General features: G+C 41.0%; 1 protein-coding gene across 8 annotated transcripts in view; it reads right to left on the reverse strand.

Annotated features, from left to right (window-relative positions):
• Window positions 1-15,081, reverse strand: part of MAST2 (microtubule associated serine/threonine kinase 2) — a 219,652-nt gene extending 204,571 nt beyond the window's left edge. For all 8 annotated transcript variants that reach the window (XM_035018675.1, XM_035018682.1, XM_035018679.1 and 5 more), the window contains exon 1: window positions 14,592-15,081. In XM_035018675.1, coding sequence (XP_034874566.1) covers window positions 14,592-14,786 — 195 coding nt within the window. In that variant the 5' untranslated portion in view covers window positions 14,787-15,081. The remainder of the gene's footprint in view (window positions 1-14,591) is intronic.
• Between the last annotated feature and the right edge of the window lie 294 nt (window positions 15,082-15,375).

Here is a 15,375-nt window from a genome sequence, read left to right on the forward strand (position 1 = left end):
AAATAAATAAATAAATAAATAAATAAATAAATAAATAAATAAATAAAAGGTTCCCTAAAGGGAAAAATGCACAAATTAAAGCCTCCTTTACAAGCTGAACAAAGTAAAAGAATAGTTCAATACAAACAACAAATCAAAGGTCAAGACACATCTTTTTCTATTATCTTTCTTTCTAAAACCAGATGAGAACACTAAAAAAAAGAATTCTATATTCACACATTCTGTGCCTGTACCTTAAAAATATAATGATAGCTTCTTGATATCAGGCTTTCAACAAGTGTTTTATGTGGATTTTTAAATCCTCACAATAACCCTATAAAATAGGTAATAATACCATGTTACATATATGGGATAATTAAGGCTTGGAGAACTTAAGTAATTTGTCTCAGGTCACAGAGCTGGGATCTGAAGTCAGAAAATGACTCAATCTTAATCATTACAAATTCATGGGACACCTGGGTGGCTCAGTCGGTTAAGCGGCTGCCTTTGGCTTGGGTCATGATCCCGGGATCCAGGGATCAAGTCCTGCATCAGGCTCCTTGCTCAGCAGGGAGCCTGCTTCTCTCTCTGCCCACCACTCCCCCTGCTTGTGCTCGTTCTCTCTGACAAATAAATAAACAAAATCTTAAAAAAAAAAAACCATCATTACAAATTCACTCAGAAATATTTATTAAGTACCTTCTATATACAATTCTAGAAGCTAGAGATATAGCAGTGAGAAAAACAGACCCAAATTCCTGCCCTCAGGAACCATATATTTTAATGTGGAAGAATGATAATAAACAACAAGTATCTTACAGTACCAGGTGAATAAAAGACATGAATAAAAAGAAGGAAAGGGAATGACTAAGTGTTACTTTAAAAAGGCTAGTCAAGAAAGGGTTCTATGAGGTGATATGTGAACAGCAAACTGAATGAACTATAGCCAATATATAGATACATCTGTAAAAAGAACATCTCAGGTAAAGAAAACTACCAAGTGTAGAATTCTTCAAATAATAATTTTTAAAGCATTAAGCATGCTTAATATATTGAGACCATCAAAGCAGCCAGTATGACTACTAGCTCAGTGAACAAGAGGAAGACTGGAAGGAAATTAGAGAAGGCCAAGAGGCAAATCATGTAGAATCTTATAGAACAAAGTAAGCTTTCCATTGTGACAGAAAGCCACCATAGGGTTTTGAATTAGGGGGTGACAAACTCTGATTTAAGCTTTAACAGGACGATACCAATCTTTCTGTGTATAAAATATCACTGGGTGGGGAGAAGTAAGAATATAATCAGACCAGTTAGGAGACTTTTACAGTAATCCAGATGAATGATGATAGAGGCTAAGATTAGGGTAGCAACAGAGCTAGTGGGGAAAAGTCTCATGCAATTTGAAGGTAGCACCAACCAGACCTGATGAACTGAATGTGAATATGAAGTTAAGAAAAGAATCAAAGACAACTTCCAAGTTCTGATCTGAGTAAATGAGAGAATGATAGTGCCATTTATTGACATGGGAAAGACTGGAAAGAAGCAGAATGGGAGGAAAAAATCAAGAATTCAGTTTTATACACATTAAGTTTGAAATCTATTGACTATCCAAATGAAAAGAGACATAGGCACAGACAACTGAAATTAAGTCTAGAACTCAAAAGAAAGGTCATGATTAGATAAATAAATGTGGGAACCATCAGCACACAGATGGAATTTTAAGCAGTACAATCTGATGAGATCATATCAGAAAGGAGAATAGACTGTAAAAGCAGACTGAACCCTCTGAACCACCACTGAGATAGGGAAAAAAACAAGAGAGCAAGGTCCCAGAAGCCAAATGATAGAGTGATCAACAATGTCAAATGCAACAGGTTGAGTGAGATGAAGACTGCAAACTGGCCACTGGGTTTAGCCATGATGACCCTGACATAAGTATTTCAGTGGAATGATGGAGACAAAAGCCTGACTGTAGTGGGTTCAAGAAAGAATGAGGAGAGAGGAAATGAAAGCAAAAATGCAGACAATTCTTTGAGTAGTTATAAAGAGGAGCACTCTCCTACTTGTGGTCAATTATTTCATATGACTTGCTCTTTTGCCTGAATTACTGCAAGAGCCTAACTGGTTTCTCTGCTTCCACATACCCATTCAGTCCCAGTAGTGTAGCCAATAGACTGGATTAAAATGAATGTTAGTTCACATGATTCCTCTACTCAGAACTCTCCAATGGCTTCCTATCTCATTCAGTGTAAATGCTGAAATCCTTACAAATGCCTACAAGACCCTTCACAAACTACAACTTTCCACAATCCAGTGCTCCTCTCTCCACCTTTCCCCTCTGAGCTCATCTACTACTCATCCTCTTTACTCACTGCACTCCAGCCACACCAGCCTCCTGCTGTTCCTCAAACACAAATTTTAGAAGCAGAGGCATGCTTCTAGCCCAGGGTACTTCCTATTTCCTCTACCAAGTATGCCCTTCCCCAGATACTCTAAATGCCTCTGTCTCTTACATCCTTCAGGTCTTTACTCAAATATCCCATTCCAAAGGGATGCCTTTCCTGATGCTATTTAAAACTACAACCCCTCAACAAAGTGAATTTAGAGGGAACATACCTTAACATAATAAAGGCCATTTATGAAAAACCCATAGCTAACATCATACTCAATGGTAAAAAAAAAACTGAAAGCATTTCCTTTAAGATCAGGAACAAGACAAACATGTCCACCTTCACCACTTTTATTTAACATAGTACTGGAAGTCCTACCTGCAGCAATCAGACAAGAAAAAGAAATAAAATGCATCCAAATGGTAAGGAAGAAGTAAAACTGCTACTATTTGCAGATGACATGATACTGTATATAGAAAACTTCACCAAAAAACTATTAGAACTAATAAATGAATTTAGTTAAGATACAAAATTCATATACAGATATCAGTTGCATTTCTATACACTAATAACAAAGTAGCAGAAAGAGAAACTAAGAAAACAATCCCATTTATAATTGTACCAAAAAGAATAAAATACTTAGAAATAAATTTAACCAAGGAAGTGAAAGATCTATACTCTGAAAACTTACATATAAGACACTGATGAAAGAAACTGAAGACAACACAAACAAATGGAAAGATACATTATGCTCATGGATTGGAAGAATTTATATTGTTAAAATACCCATGATATCCCTATCAAAATACCAACAGCATTTTTCATGAAACTAAAACAAATATTCCTAAAATTCATATAGAATCACAAAAGACCCCAAATAACTAAAGCAGTCTTAAGAAAGAAGAACAAAGGGGCGCCTGGGGGGCTCAGTTGGTTAAGCAGCTGCCTTTGGCTCAGGTCAAGCGCCACGTTGGGCTCCCTGCTCAGCAGACAGCCTGCTTCTCTCTCTCCCTCTGCCTACCTCTCTGCCTACTTATGCTATCTCTCTGTCAAATAAATAAATAAATAAAATCTGAAAGAAAGAAGAACAAAGCTGGAAGAATCACAATGCCAAATTTCAAGGTATACTACAAAACTACAGTAATCAAAACAGTGTGGTACTGGCACATACATCAGTGGAACAGAGTAGAGAGCCCAGAAATAAACCCATGCTTCTATGGTCAATTAATCTAAGACAAAGGAGACAAGAATATACAACAGGGAAAAGATAGTATTTTCAATAAATGGTGCCGGGCAAACTAGACAGCCACATGCAAAAGAATAAACTGGACCACTTTGTTACACCACATAAAAAATAAACTCAAAATGGATTAAAGGCCTAACTGTGAGACCTGAAATCATAAAGTCCCTAAAAGAAAACACAGGCAGTAATAGTCTCTTGGACATTTGCCTTAGTAATATATTTATGGATAGGTCTCCTCAGGCAAAGGAAACAAAAGCAAAAATAAACTTTTGTGGCTACACCAAAATAAAAAGCTTTTGTACAGTAAAGGAAACCACCAACAAAACAAAAGACAACCGACTAAATGGGAGAGGATATTTGCAAATTATGTACCTGATAAAGGGTTAATATCCAAACTACATAAAGAACTTACACAACTCAACACCAAAAAATCCCCAAGCAATCTGATTAAGAAATAGGCAGATGGGGTGCCTGGCTGGCTCAATACTAGAGCATACAACTCCTGATCTTGGGGTCGTGAGTTCAAGCCCCACACTGGGTGTAGAGATTACCTAAAAAAAAAAAAAAAATGGGCAAAGAACTTGAATAGGCATTTTTCCAAATTAGACATACAGATGACCAACAGACACATGAGAAGATGCTCAACATCACTAATCATCAGGGAAATGCATATCAAAACCACAATGAGATATCAACTTACACCAATAAAAATGGCTAGTATCATAAAAGACAAGAAATAACAATTTTTGGCAAGGATGTAGAGAAAAGGGAACCTTCATGCATTGTTAATGGGAATGTAAATTGGTACAACCACTGTAGGAAACAACATGGAGGTTCCTCAAAAAATTAAAAATAGAAATACCATATGATTCAGTAATTCCACTACTGGGTATTTACCCGAAGAAACTGAAAACACTTATTTGAAAAGTATACACACCCCTATGTTTACTGCAGCGCTATTTACAATAGCCAAGATATAAAAGCAACCTAAGTGTCCATCAATAGATGAATGGATAAAGAACATGCGGGGTGTATATATATATATATATAAACTTAACTGACTACACCACCCAGGCACCCCAAAACAGACTCTTAAATACAGAGAACAAATTAGTGGTTGCCAGAGGGGAGGTAGGTGAGGGGGAATGGGTGAAATAGGTAAAGGGGATTAAGAGGTACAAACTTCCAAGTTATAAAATAAGTCATGGAAATGAAAAATACAGCATATAGTCAATAACATTATAATAATGTCATATGGTGATAGATGGTATAAATAATTTTTAAAATAAAAATAGGGGCACCTGGTTGGCTCAGTCAGTTAAGCAGCTGGCTCTTGATTTCGGCTCAGGTCATGACCTCAGGGTACTGGGATTGAGCCCCGAATCAGGCTCCACGCTCAGTGGGGAGTCTGCTTCAGGATTATCTCTCTCCCTCTGCCTCTCCTCCCACTCGCTTGCACACTCTCTCTCTCTCTCTCAAATAAATAAATAAATCTTTTAAAAAATAAAATAAAAATAAATAAAACGAGGGACAACTGGGTTGCTCAGTCAGTTAAGCATCCAACTCTTGATTTCAGCCCAAGTATGATCTCAGGGTCATGAGACTGAGCCACATTGGCTCTGCGCTGTGCGTGGAGTCTGCTTAAGATTCTTTCTCTCCCTTTCCATCTGCCTCTCCCCCACTCTCTCGTGTGTACTCTCTCTCTAAAAAAATTAAATAAATAAAACCATAACCCCCCAACATTCTTTATCCCCCTTCCCTACTTTATTGTTTCATAGTATTTATCTCCATACAACATACTACATATTTTATTTTATTATCTGACATTCCCTCTACTATCACTTCTGGGCCTTTTGGCTAAGATCAAGTGTGACATTCCCTCTACTAGAATACAAACTTTGTGAAAGCAGGGTTTGTGGTCTGCCTTTCTCACTGCTGTAATCCAAGAGTACTCAAAACAAACAAAAAGTTGTTGAATCAAAGAATGAACGAAAGGGGCGCCTGGGTGGCTCAGTGGGTTAAGTTTCTGCCTTCGGCTCAGGTCATGATCTCAGGGTCCCGGGATCCAGTCCCATGTCGGGCTCCCTGCTCAGTGGGAATCTGATTCTCCTTCTCCCTCTGCCCCACCCCTCCCCTCCTTGTGCTCTCTCCCTCTCAAATAAATAAATAAAATATTAAAAAAAAAAAAAAAGAATGAATGAAGAAGCAGTGTAAGATTAATAATGTTTTTTTAGAATGGAAAATATTATAGCCAGCTTTGTATATTGAGAACAGAACATACAGAGCATGCAACAGAAAAGAAAAAATAATGATTCAGGAGTATGAAGGAATAATTTCAAGAATAAAACTCTTAATTGATGTAGAGGTTGGACTTCATAGGAGTAGGAAGAGATTATCCACAGCAATAGGAGAAAAGGCATAAAATGTAGGTACAGATAGAGGTAGGCTGGGTGATTTATAATGGAAGCTTGTGGAAGTTCTCTTCTGATTATCTTTTTTCCCCCTTAAAATAGGAAACAAGGACATCAGCTGACAGTAAAGAGGACAAAGAGAGTGTTGTAGGTTTGAGGAGAAAAATTAAACTATGATTTAAGAGTGAAAGAACTAGGGGCACCTGGGTGGCTCAGCTGGTTAAGCAGCCAACTCTTGATTTTGTCTCAGATCATGATCTCATTGGTTGTGGGACTGAGCCCTGAGTGGGGCTCCCTGGTTGGCAGGGAGTCTGCTTGAAGATTCTTTCCCTCTGCCCCTCCCCCCACTCACACTCTCTCTAAAATAAGTAAATAAATATTAAAAAAAAAAAAGAGAGAGAGAGTGAATGGACTAGGGAAGGGGCACCTGGGTGGCTTAGCCAATTAAAGTGTCCAATTCTTGATTTCAGCTCAGGTCATGATCTCAGGGTTGTGACATCAGCCCCAAATTGCATCAGCTCGGTGCTGGGTGTGGAGCCTGCTTAAGAGTCTCTCTCAGGGCGCCTGGGTGGCTCAGTCGTTAAGCGTCTGCCTTCGGCTCAGGTCATGATCTCACGGTCCTGGGATCGAGCCCCGCATCGGGCTCCCTGCTCTGTGGGAAGCCTGCTTCTCCCTCTCCTACTCCCCCTGCTTGTGTTCCCTCTCTCGCTGTGTCTCTCTCTGTCAAATAAATAAATAAAAATTTAAAAAAAAAAGTCTCTCTCCCACTGCCCCTCCCCACCCCTCTAAAAAAAAAAAAAGTGACTGGACTGAGGAAATGTGATAGGATTGAGTGGCAGTCCTGATAGACTCTTTGAGGTTCCTGATCACAAACTAAGATGTCAATATAGTCATTTTTTCTCCAGCCACATTCAGTTGCTTAAACACAGGTGCAGAATAGGCAGAGTTGGTGTAATGATGGCTGGAATTTAGTCAAGTCTCAGAGTTGGTGCAATGATAGTTGGAATTTACTTGCAGATAAGTCACATATGACAGAAAGGGAAAACGGCAAAGAAACTGAAGGTATATGCACAGGAATGATTATGATAGTCCATGAAATGTTAAGTTGACTAAGGAGGAAAGTAGAAGCATGAGGTGACTGACAATGAAAAGATGGTTTAAAAAATAATAATAATAATAATCTATCGGCTAGAAGTTCCAAAGACTGAACAATTCTTGAAGAGGAAATTCTAAAACAAGTTTGAAATACAAAAATAGAGGATGATGTGAATGTCAGAGTGTAGCAAGCTCAAAACTAAGATTTTAGAGATGGAACAATTACTGGTATAAGATGAAAAATCCCTAATGAACATGGAAGTAGAAGGTTCAGGTTGATTTCAATTTTTCCCATCAATTATTTACTATATATCCACTGTGTACATGGCTGTAGTACAGAGAAAAGGAAAGAATCTTTGGGAGTTAACAAAGAGGTTCAAAACTAAAACAAAAGGTTGCCAACTATGTCTCACTAACAATGTATTTTGTGGAAACCCTTACTCCCAATAACGTCTAGCCTCTACTCTCCCTTGAGGACTTTTTCTTCTTCCCCAAGGCTAAGCCTTGATCCAAAAAACCCAGTTTTCAAACTCCTTTAGAACCCCAAGTATGTATATTAATGATGAAAAACAATTAACACCTGCTGATGAAAAGTAATAATTCCAAGGTACCATAGGGATTTCATCAAGAAAATACAAAGTGAGCTGACAAATTTAACAGAGAGTCATGGCAGCTAAGACCAGCAATGAAGTAAATATCCTGACTGCAATATTTAGCTGCCTCTGATACTCATGCCTGTAGGTCACCATCAGTAACTGGGGTGGAAAAGCCTTTAGGTTGATCTTTAGGCTAAGAGGCACCCAGTAGAACAAAGACAGGAAAATGAGGGAACACTGTCCCACCTGCTTCAACCGTCCCAGGCTCTCTACCCCTACTACCTTTGATGAAATCAAATCTTCCAAAGCTAACAGGTTTTTAGGACCTGGCCTTTACCCATGTTACTTGTGGATAAGACTGGAAGGAGGCCTAATAAACTTTCTACACTGAAAACTCAGAAGAATTCTCCAATGTCCATGTCTCAATCCCCATGTCCAACATTCTATCCCCTACACAGTTACCAAAGTAATCCAGCTAAAACACAAGTAAGACCATCCTGCTCCTATACTTATTACCCTTTTACATAGTACTAAAGACCTTCTACAATCCAGGCTCCTTCAGTCTCTTAACTCACCATCTATGCTTTAAACTTTAAGCTCCAGCAATACCAAACTGATTTTAGTTCCCTATACACTATATGCAGCTTCCCCTCTACTTTCTTTTCTATGATTTTGCCAATGTACTAACATTATAGTGCAGAGGAAAGAGATGGTACAGGGGTGCCTGGGTGGCTCAGTCAGTTAATAATCTGCCTTTGGGGACACCTGGGTGGCTCAGTCGGTTAAGCGTCTGCCTTCGGCTCAGGTCATGATCCCAGGGGTCCTAGGATCGAGTCCCACATCGGGCTCTCTGCTCCGCAGGGAGCCTGCTTCTCCCTCTGCCTCTGTCTCTCATGAATAAATAAATAAAATAAAATAAAATAAAATAAAATAAAATAAAATAAAATAAAATAATCTGCCTTTGGCTCAGGTCATGATCCCAGGGTTCTGGGATGGAGCCCCGAGTCGGGCTCCCTGCTCAGCAGAAAGTCTGCTTCTCCCTTAACTTCTCCATGTGCTCTCTCTCTCAAATAAATAAATAAATCTTTTAAAATAAAAAAAGAAAGAAAGAAAGAGACGGTGCTGATTTCCATGAAAATAATCTTGAAAATTTCTCAATGATGCTAAGGGAATTCTAGGAACCAAAATTAAACTCCATCTTCCTCCATCCTCAAAAATGTCTCACTTCCTTTAGTTGGCTATTTCTATCATACTATCATTATTACTCAAATCACCCAAATTCAAAATATTTGAATCATTTTCTATTCATCAATAAATAATTACTTAGCACCTACTGTGAGCAAAGCCCTTGACTATGCATTTCAGCAGAAAAAATGATGATCTAGTTCCTATCCTTAATCATTTAAAACTTAAAAGCAGAAATGAAATAATACAAAATGAATACAGAAGGATAAAAGTGCTAAAACACTGATTCATTCATCTGCTCACTGAGCAAATATTTATTCAGAACCTACTATACACCATGTAATGGGCAAAACAATGTATTATAGAAACAAAGTGAGATAAGAATTAGTATTTATTAAGTACCTATCTACAGTGCTTTCTAATCATTTTTTCCTTTAATCTCCTAGAACCCTAGCTTTCACTTTCTGAATCACAGAATTTTGAGAACTGAAATTTCAGGAGATTTGAAGATTTATTAAGCACAATCAAAGATCCTCTTAGGAGGTTCTCACATGGAAAACAACTTCAGAGAACAGTTTCTGTGGTATTTGAGTTAGACCTGGAAGCTTGAACATTATTTCAATGGGAAGAAGCAAAGAACAAACAGTTTTTCAGATGGATAATTAATTAAAATAAGTATATGAAAGTGCCCCTCAGTAAACAAATATTTACTGACTGCCCATTACCATACCAGTTAAAACACTAAGGGGATACAATGATGAATAAGAGTCTCGGGACACCTGGGTGGCTTAGTCGGTTAGGCATCTGCCTTCGGCTCAGGTCATAACCCCAGGGTCCTGGGCTCCAGCCCTGCATCAGGCTCCTTGCTCAGCGGGGAGCCTGCTTCTCCCTCTCCCTCTGCCTGCTGCTCCCCCCTGCTTGTGCTCTCTCTCTCTGACAAATAAATACAATCTTAAAAAAAAAAAAAAAAAAAGAGTAAGACAGTCTCTGAGGAGTTTCTTCTCTGAAGAGACACTGATAACCAATTAGCATATTCATTGAGCAAGTATCTGTTTGAAGCACTACCACATACCTATGTTTCTAATAATTACTCAGACTAATAACTATGTTTCAAATACCATAGTGGGCCTTAGTTGTAGGACAGTAAATGAAACAGTCTGGGCCTCAGAGAATTTATAAAGCAAACAAAGTCTTGGGAACCTAGAGAAGGGGCATCTAACTCCAATTCTTCTAATAAACAGTGGTAAGTATCAAGTAGACCTTAAATGCCAAGATCTCCAGACTTTTCTATAGATAATAAGCTAATGAAGGTTTCTAAAGATAAATGAAATAAGGGGCGCTGGGGTGGCTCAAGAGGTTAAGCGTCTGCCTTCAGCTCAGGTCATGATCTCAGGGTCCTAGGATCCAGCCCCAAACCCCACTGAGCGGGAAGCCTGCCTCTTCCTCTCCCTCTGCCCCTCTGCCCCCCACACCCACTCGTGCATGTGTGCTCTCTCAAATAAATAAAATCTTAAAAAAAAGAAATGAAATGATCATTTAACAAATATTTATCTACTACTGGAACTCGAGTAGGCAGTGAGTTATAATCTTTTTTTTTCTTTACTAGAATGCAGAATAAACTAGAGGTTAAAAGACTAAAAGCAGAGTAAACACAGTTAAGGTATTACAACAACCAAGATGAATTTATAAATGCTGAATTAGGGTGATGACTGTGAGAATAAAGATTTGAAAGGTGTCATGAAGGTAGAATCAGCAAAAACCTGGATAAGGGGGTCAAAGGAAAGGGGAAGTCAAAGACCATGGATACAACTTCAATTTGGATGACAAGAAAAAGGAAAGGGAAAAGCACAGTTCAAAAGAGAAATAATGGATTCTGTTTTAAGGATATAGCAAGCCACTGATCTAGAGATCCAAATCCTGCATCCTGTTCAGAACTTATTCATAAATACCAGCATATTATAAAGTATAACAAGCATTACTCCATGTCATGAGAAAAAGAGAACAAAGTCACCTGTGAGAATTCGATGCTTATTGATTAGCTAAGCTTACTCCCTGAATGAATGGAACCCATCCAGCCTCATAACACACACATGAAATCTTTATCTTTTCAAAATCAAATAATTACAAGACTTTAAGGACACTATCGAATTATAAAAATCACAATATTATGATCACGAATGCTGAGTCTATAGTGGAAACATTAAGCACAAAAATGGAAATGTAGAGCTAAGGAAAGAGGTCAAGCCTGGAACCCAGATCACTCTACAAGGAGGTTCTGTGACACAAGGCCATGAATAAAAGACCAGAGACCCTGTTCCACAACCTACGTACTTGCCACAAATAGGCTAGACCTGCTAAAAAACAGTACAATAAAGGAGAGATCTAACGACAGAGGACATATCCTCAAGAAACATTCAGAAAAAAAGAAAACAAAAAAGGGCGCCTGGGTGGCTCAGTTGGTTAAGCAACTGCCTTCGGCTCAGGTCATGATCCTGGAGTCCCAGGATCGAGTCCCGCATCGGGCTCCCTGCTCGGCAGGGAGCCTGCTTCTCCCTCTGACCCTCCCCCCTCTCATGTGCTCTCTGTCTCTCTCATTCTCGCTGTCTCAAATAAATAAATAAAATCTTTAAAAACAAAACAAAACAAAAAAGACACACAGGAAGCAGTCAGAGAAATAGGACTGTAATGGACATTATGACAAAAGAAATGAAAATATCAAGAAGGAACACATGGGCAACAGTGACAAAGAGTTCAAAGAAGTCAGAGAGAATGAGGAATGGGGTAAAGACTAACAAATTTAGTCATTTAAAATTTCCTAACTGCTACATATCTCTCTGCATAATTCTTTCATAATGAAAACTTCACACAAGTACCCTGCATTATTTTTTTATTTGAAAAATAAGTTTTAGCATCCATCATGGACATTCACACAATGGAAAACTACACAGCAATGAAAAAGAACTATTTCAACAAGCAATAATATAGATGAATCTCACAGACATGATTTAATGAAAGAATCTAGTCAGACGAGTACAAACTGTATGATTCCATTTATATGAAGTTCAAGAAAAGGCAAAACTAATCCATGGTGACAGAGGCTGGGAAAGAGGTTACCTTTGGGGAAGGGTAATAACTAGGAGGAAATACAAAGAGGCATTGTAGGGTACTGGAAATGTTCTACATGTTGATCTGAATAGTGGTCACATAGGTGTAGTCATTCTATAAAAATTCATGGGCTGAATGAACCTCCTACTTATACACCGTATATAAGTCACACCTCAATAAAAAAAAGTAAATAACATACAAAGTAAAAAACATATAAAATTATTGGTGACCTTGAAGACAATAGTTTTGGAATAGTTTAAGGGTAGAAGTCAAACTGTAAGGGGGTCCTGGCTGGCTCAGTTGGAAGAGCATGCAACTCTTGATCTCAGGGTCATGGGTTGGAGCCTCATGTTGGGTGTAGAGATTACTTAAATAAACAAACGTAAAAAAAATAAGAAAAAAGTCACGGGAGCCTGGGTGGCTCAGTTGGGCATCTGCCTTCAGCTCAGGTCATGATCCCAGGGTCCTGGAATCAAGCCCCACACTGGGCTCTTTACTCGTGGGGAGACTGCTTCTCCCTCTCCCTCTGCCTTCCACTCTGCCCACTTGTGCTCTCTCTGTCAAATAAATAAATAAAATCTTTAAAAAAAGAAGAAGAAAAAGAAAAAAGTCAAACTGTAGGGGCGCCTGGGTGGCTCAGTCATTAAGCGTCTGCCTTCGGCTCAGGTCATGATCCCAGAGTCCTGGATTCGAGCCCCACATCCGGCTCCCTGCTCAGCGGGAAGCCTGCTTCTCCCTCTCCCCCTCCCCCTGCTTGTGTTTCCTCTCTCCGGTGTCTCTCTCTGTCAAATAAATTTTAAAAATCTTTAAAAAAAAAAAATAGAAGTCAAACTGTAATATGAGGAAGGTATACAGGTGAGTAAGCTGAGACGGTTGCTAATGAAGCAAAGAAGAGATAACAAAGTAACTTAGGTGGGTTACACAATTCAGAGTATTTGTGTTGTTTTGTTTTTATTTGAGGTATAGGACAAAAAGCAAATAATATACCTAACAAAGGCCTACATCAGATGAGAGGGGATGAAATCAAGGATGTAAGTACAGGGATAAACCTCGAAAAGGAGGATGAATACTACTTTCTCTAGAATTGAAGCAAAGGATGAGTGAATACAGAAATTCTGAGATAGAGGGGCACCTGACTGGCTTAGTTGGTAGAACATGTGACTCCTGATCTAGGGGTTGTGAGTTCAAGTCCCACATTGGGCGGAGAGCTTGTTTGCTTGCTAAATAAATAAATAAAATAACTGTGAGATAGAGAAGAAGAGAAAATAAAGTAACCTTGAACTCTTTAGTGAAGCATGCAATAAGGTCAGTTGAATCAAGTGAACTGAGTCAGGAAAGGATCAGAGCTTTAAGTACATTTTAATTCAAATAGGTACTGCAGAGAATATAAAAAACAAGGATGAGGAAGGAAATTACAGCCAGGGACAACACTCAATGGCCTGAAAGCAAGGGCAGAGATAGCAGATGATGCAGTCTACTCAGAGCTGGATGCAGAATAAAAGGTGAAAGAATAAAAGAAAAAAATCCAAGTGCTAGTACGTGCGTCACTGAAACTATATAATGAAGAATGATGTCTAAGTAAAATACTTATTTAAGTGATGGGAAAGAGGTAGGTCTAATAAAGGTCTTGAAAAAGTCAAGGATGAAGTTACTAGGGTCTCAAGTAGGGCTGTGCAAAAGGAAAGTTGTCACTAGAGTTCATTACTACAGAATATTTTTCTGCAAATCCCACAAGGTCAGACCACATTCTCCTTTCACCACACTTCCTACAGCTACTAGTGGCAACTTCTCCTCCCTGATAAAACTGACCTTTATCCCCTATTTCTAAGTACACCTATGCTTGATGAATGGATTATACAAACACATCCTGTCCATTCAGAAACTCCATGAGTACTTTTACACTGCTTTCTAGCTCTGTTTTCCCATGAAGATGTTTTCAGTGGTAAACTCCTAGAAGACAGATCCTATCCCTATAAATTCTCTGTTCACAGCGCTGGATTTGGAATTACACATATGCAGGTGTTTTAAAAAGTGCTTACTCGTGAAATAGATCGTTACCGAAGAGACTCTTCAAGATTTGAACACATTCCTACAAGACTATATAATCATGGCCAAATCAGAGAATGCTTAGAAATGACATCCGTTTTTATAACTGTCAAGACAACCTCTAGGAAACAGGATAACATTTACTATTGCATATTGATTTTCCCTACTTTACACTATTTAGCCCTCTGGCTAACTCCTCAGTATCCCTTTAGTAAACCTATTCTTTGCAGTTCATTTACTCCCGGGCTACATTCCAGCGTCCCTTCTTCACATCCAGAATCCCTGACAAACGCCCACAGGACCACTTTTCCAAACCCCTATTCCCCCATTTCCCATTCAACCCCAGGCCATGACTTCCATTTCTCCACTCCCCATTTTTCTGCCTCTCCAGACCTTCCTTTCCTCCTGCCGAACTACACAATCCCCACCCCTCAAATGCCCTAGCCCAAGTCTTCCCGCCTGAGATCCCCCTCCCCCACTGTTCCCATTCAGGCTCCCGCTCCCCGTCCTTTCCCTCCCGGACGCCGGCTGTCCCCCGTACCTGCTCCTTGACCTCGGGCCCCGAGGCCCCGGTCCGCTCCTCCAGTAGCTGCCTCCCGGGAGGCGCTCGCCGGCGCGGCGGCAAGGGCTGGGGCTGGGGCAGCTCCACCGCCCGCTGAGCCCCATCCTCCCGGCGGCCGGCCGCCGGCGCCGGCGGCGGCGGCCGCGGTCGGCCGCGGCAGCGGCTCCGCTTCATATCTGTGGCTGGGCCCCGCGGGCGTCAGCACCGCGACCGTCCCGGCCCCGCACGGCCCCGGGCCGCAGCGCTGCCGCGCCAACCACCGCCCGCGGCCACCATGGCCGGGCGGGCGCCCGAAGCCACCGACCCCAGCTCGCAGCTCCTCCGCGCTTTCTGGGGCCTCAAGCGCCACGACCTCCCCGGCGCTCCTTAGTGAGGCGGCAACATCCCCACCGCCTCGTCTTCTCCCACCCGGCACACGCTCGGCCGGCCACCCGCCGCCGCCGCTGCCGCCGGCTCTACAGCCAGCAGCCAGCCGGCCCGCCCGCCTCTGGCCCGGCCCCGCCCCTGCCCTCCCCGCCTGGCGCGCGCGCGCGCGCACGGGGAGCCCGCCCGCCACCTCTGGCCGCGCGCGGCCTCCCGCGCACGCGCCAGCGAACGGTCGCGAGAGACCCGCCCGTGGCCTCCCAGCGCGGCGGGTAGAGCGGAAGGGGGCGGGGCTCTTGGCACGGCTGCTGCGGCTGAGGGCGCTCATTGATTCTTTCATTCATCCATTCATGAATTTGTGTGCCCCGCCAAGCGAAACGCTAGGGATCTGAAAATGAAT

Source organism: Mirounga leonina, unplaced genomic scaffold (genome assembly GCF_011800145.1).
Source record: "Mirounga leonina isolate KUSES-001 unplaced genomic scaffold, KU_Mleo_1.0 Mir_173, whole genome shotgun sequence".
In the NCBI taxonomy this organism is placed as follows: Eukaryota; Metazoa; Chordata; class Mammalia; order Carnivora; family Phocidae; genus Mirounga; species Mirounga leonina.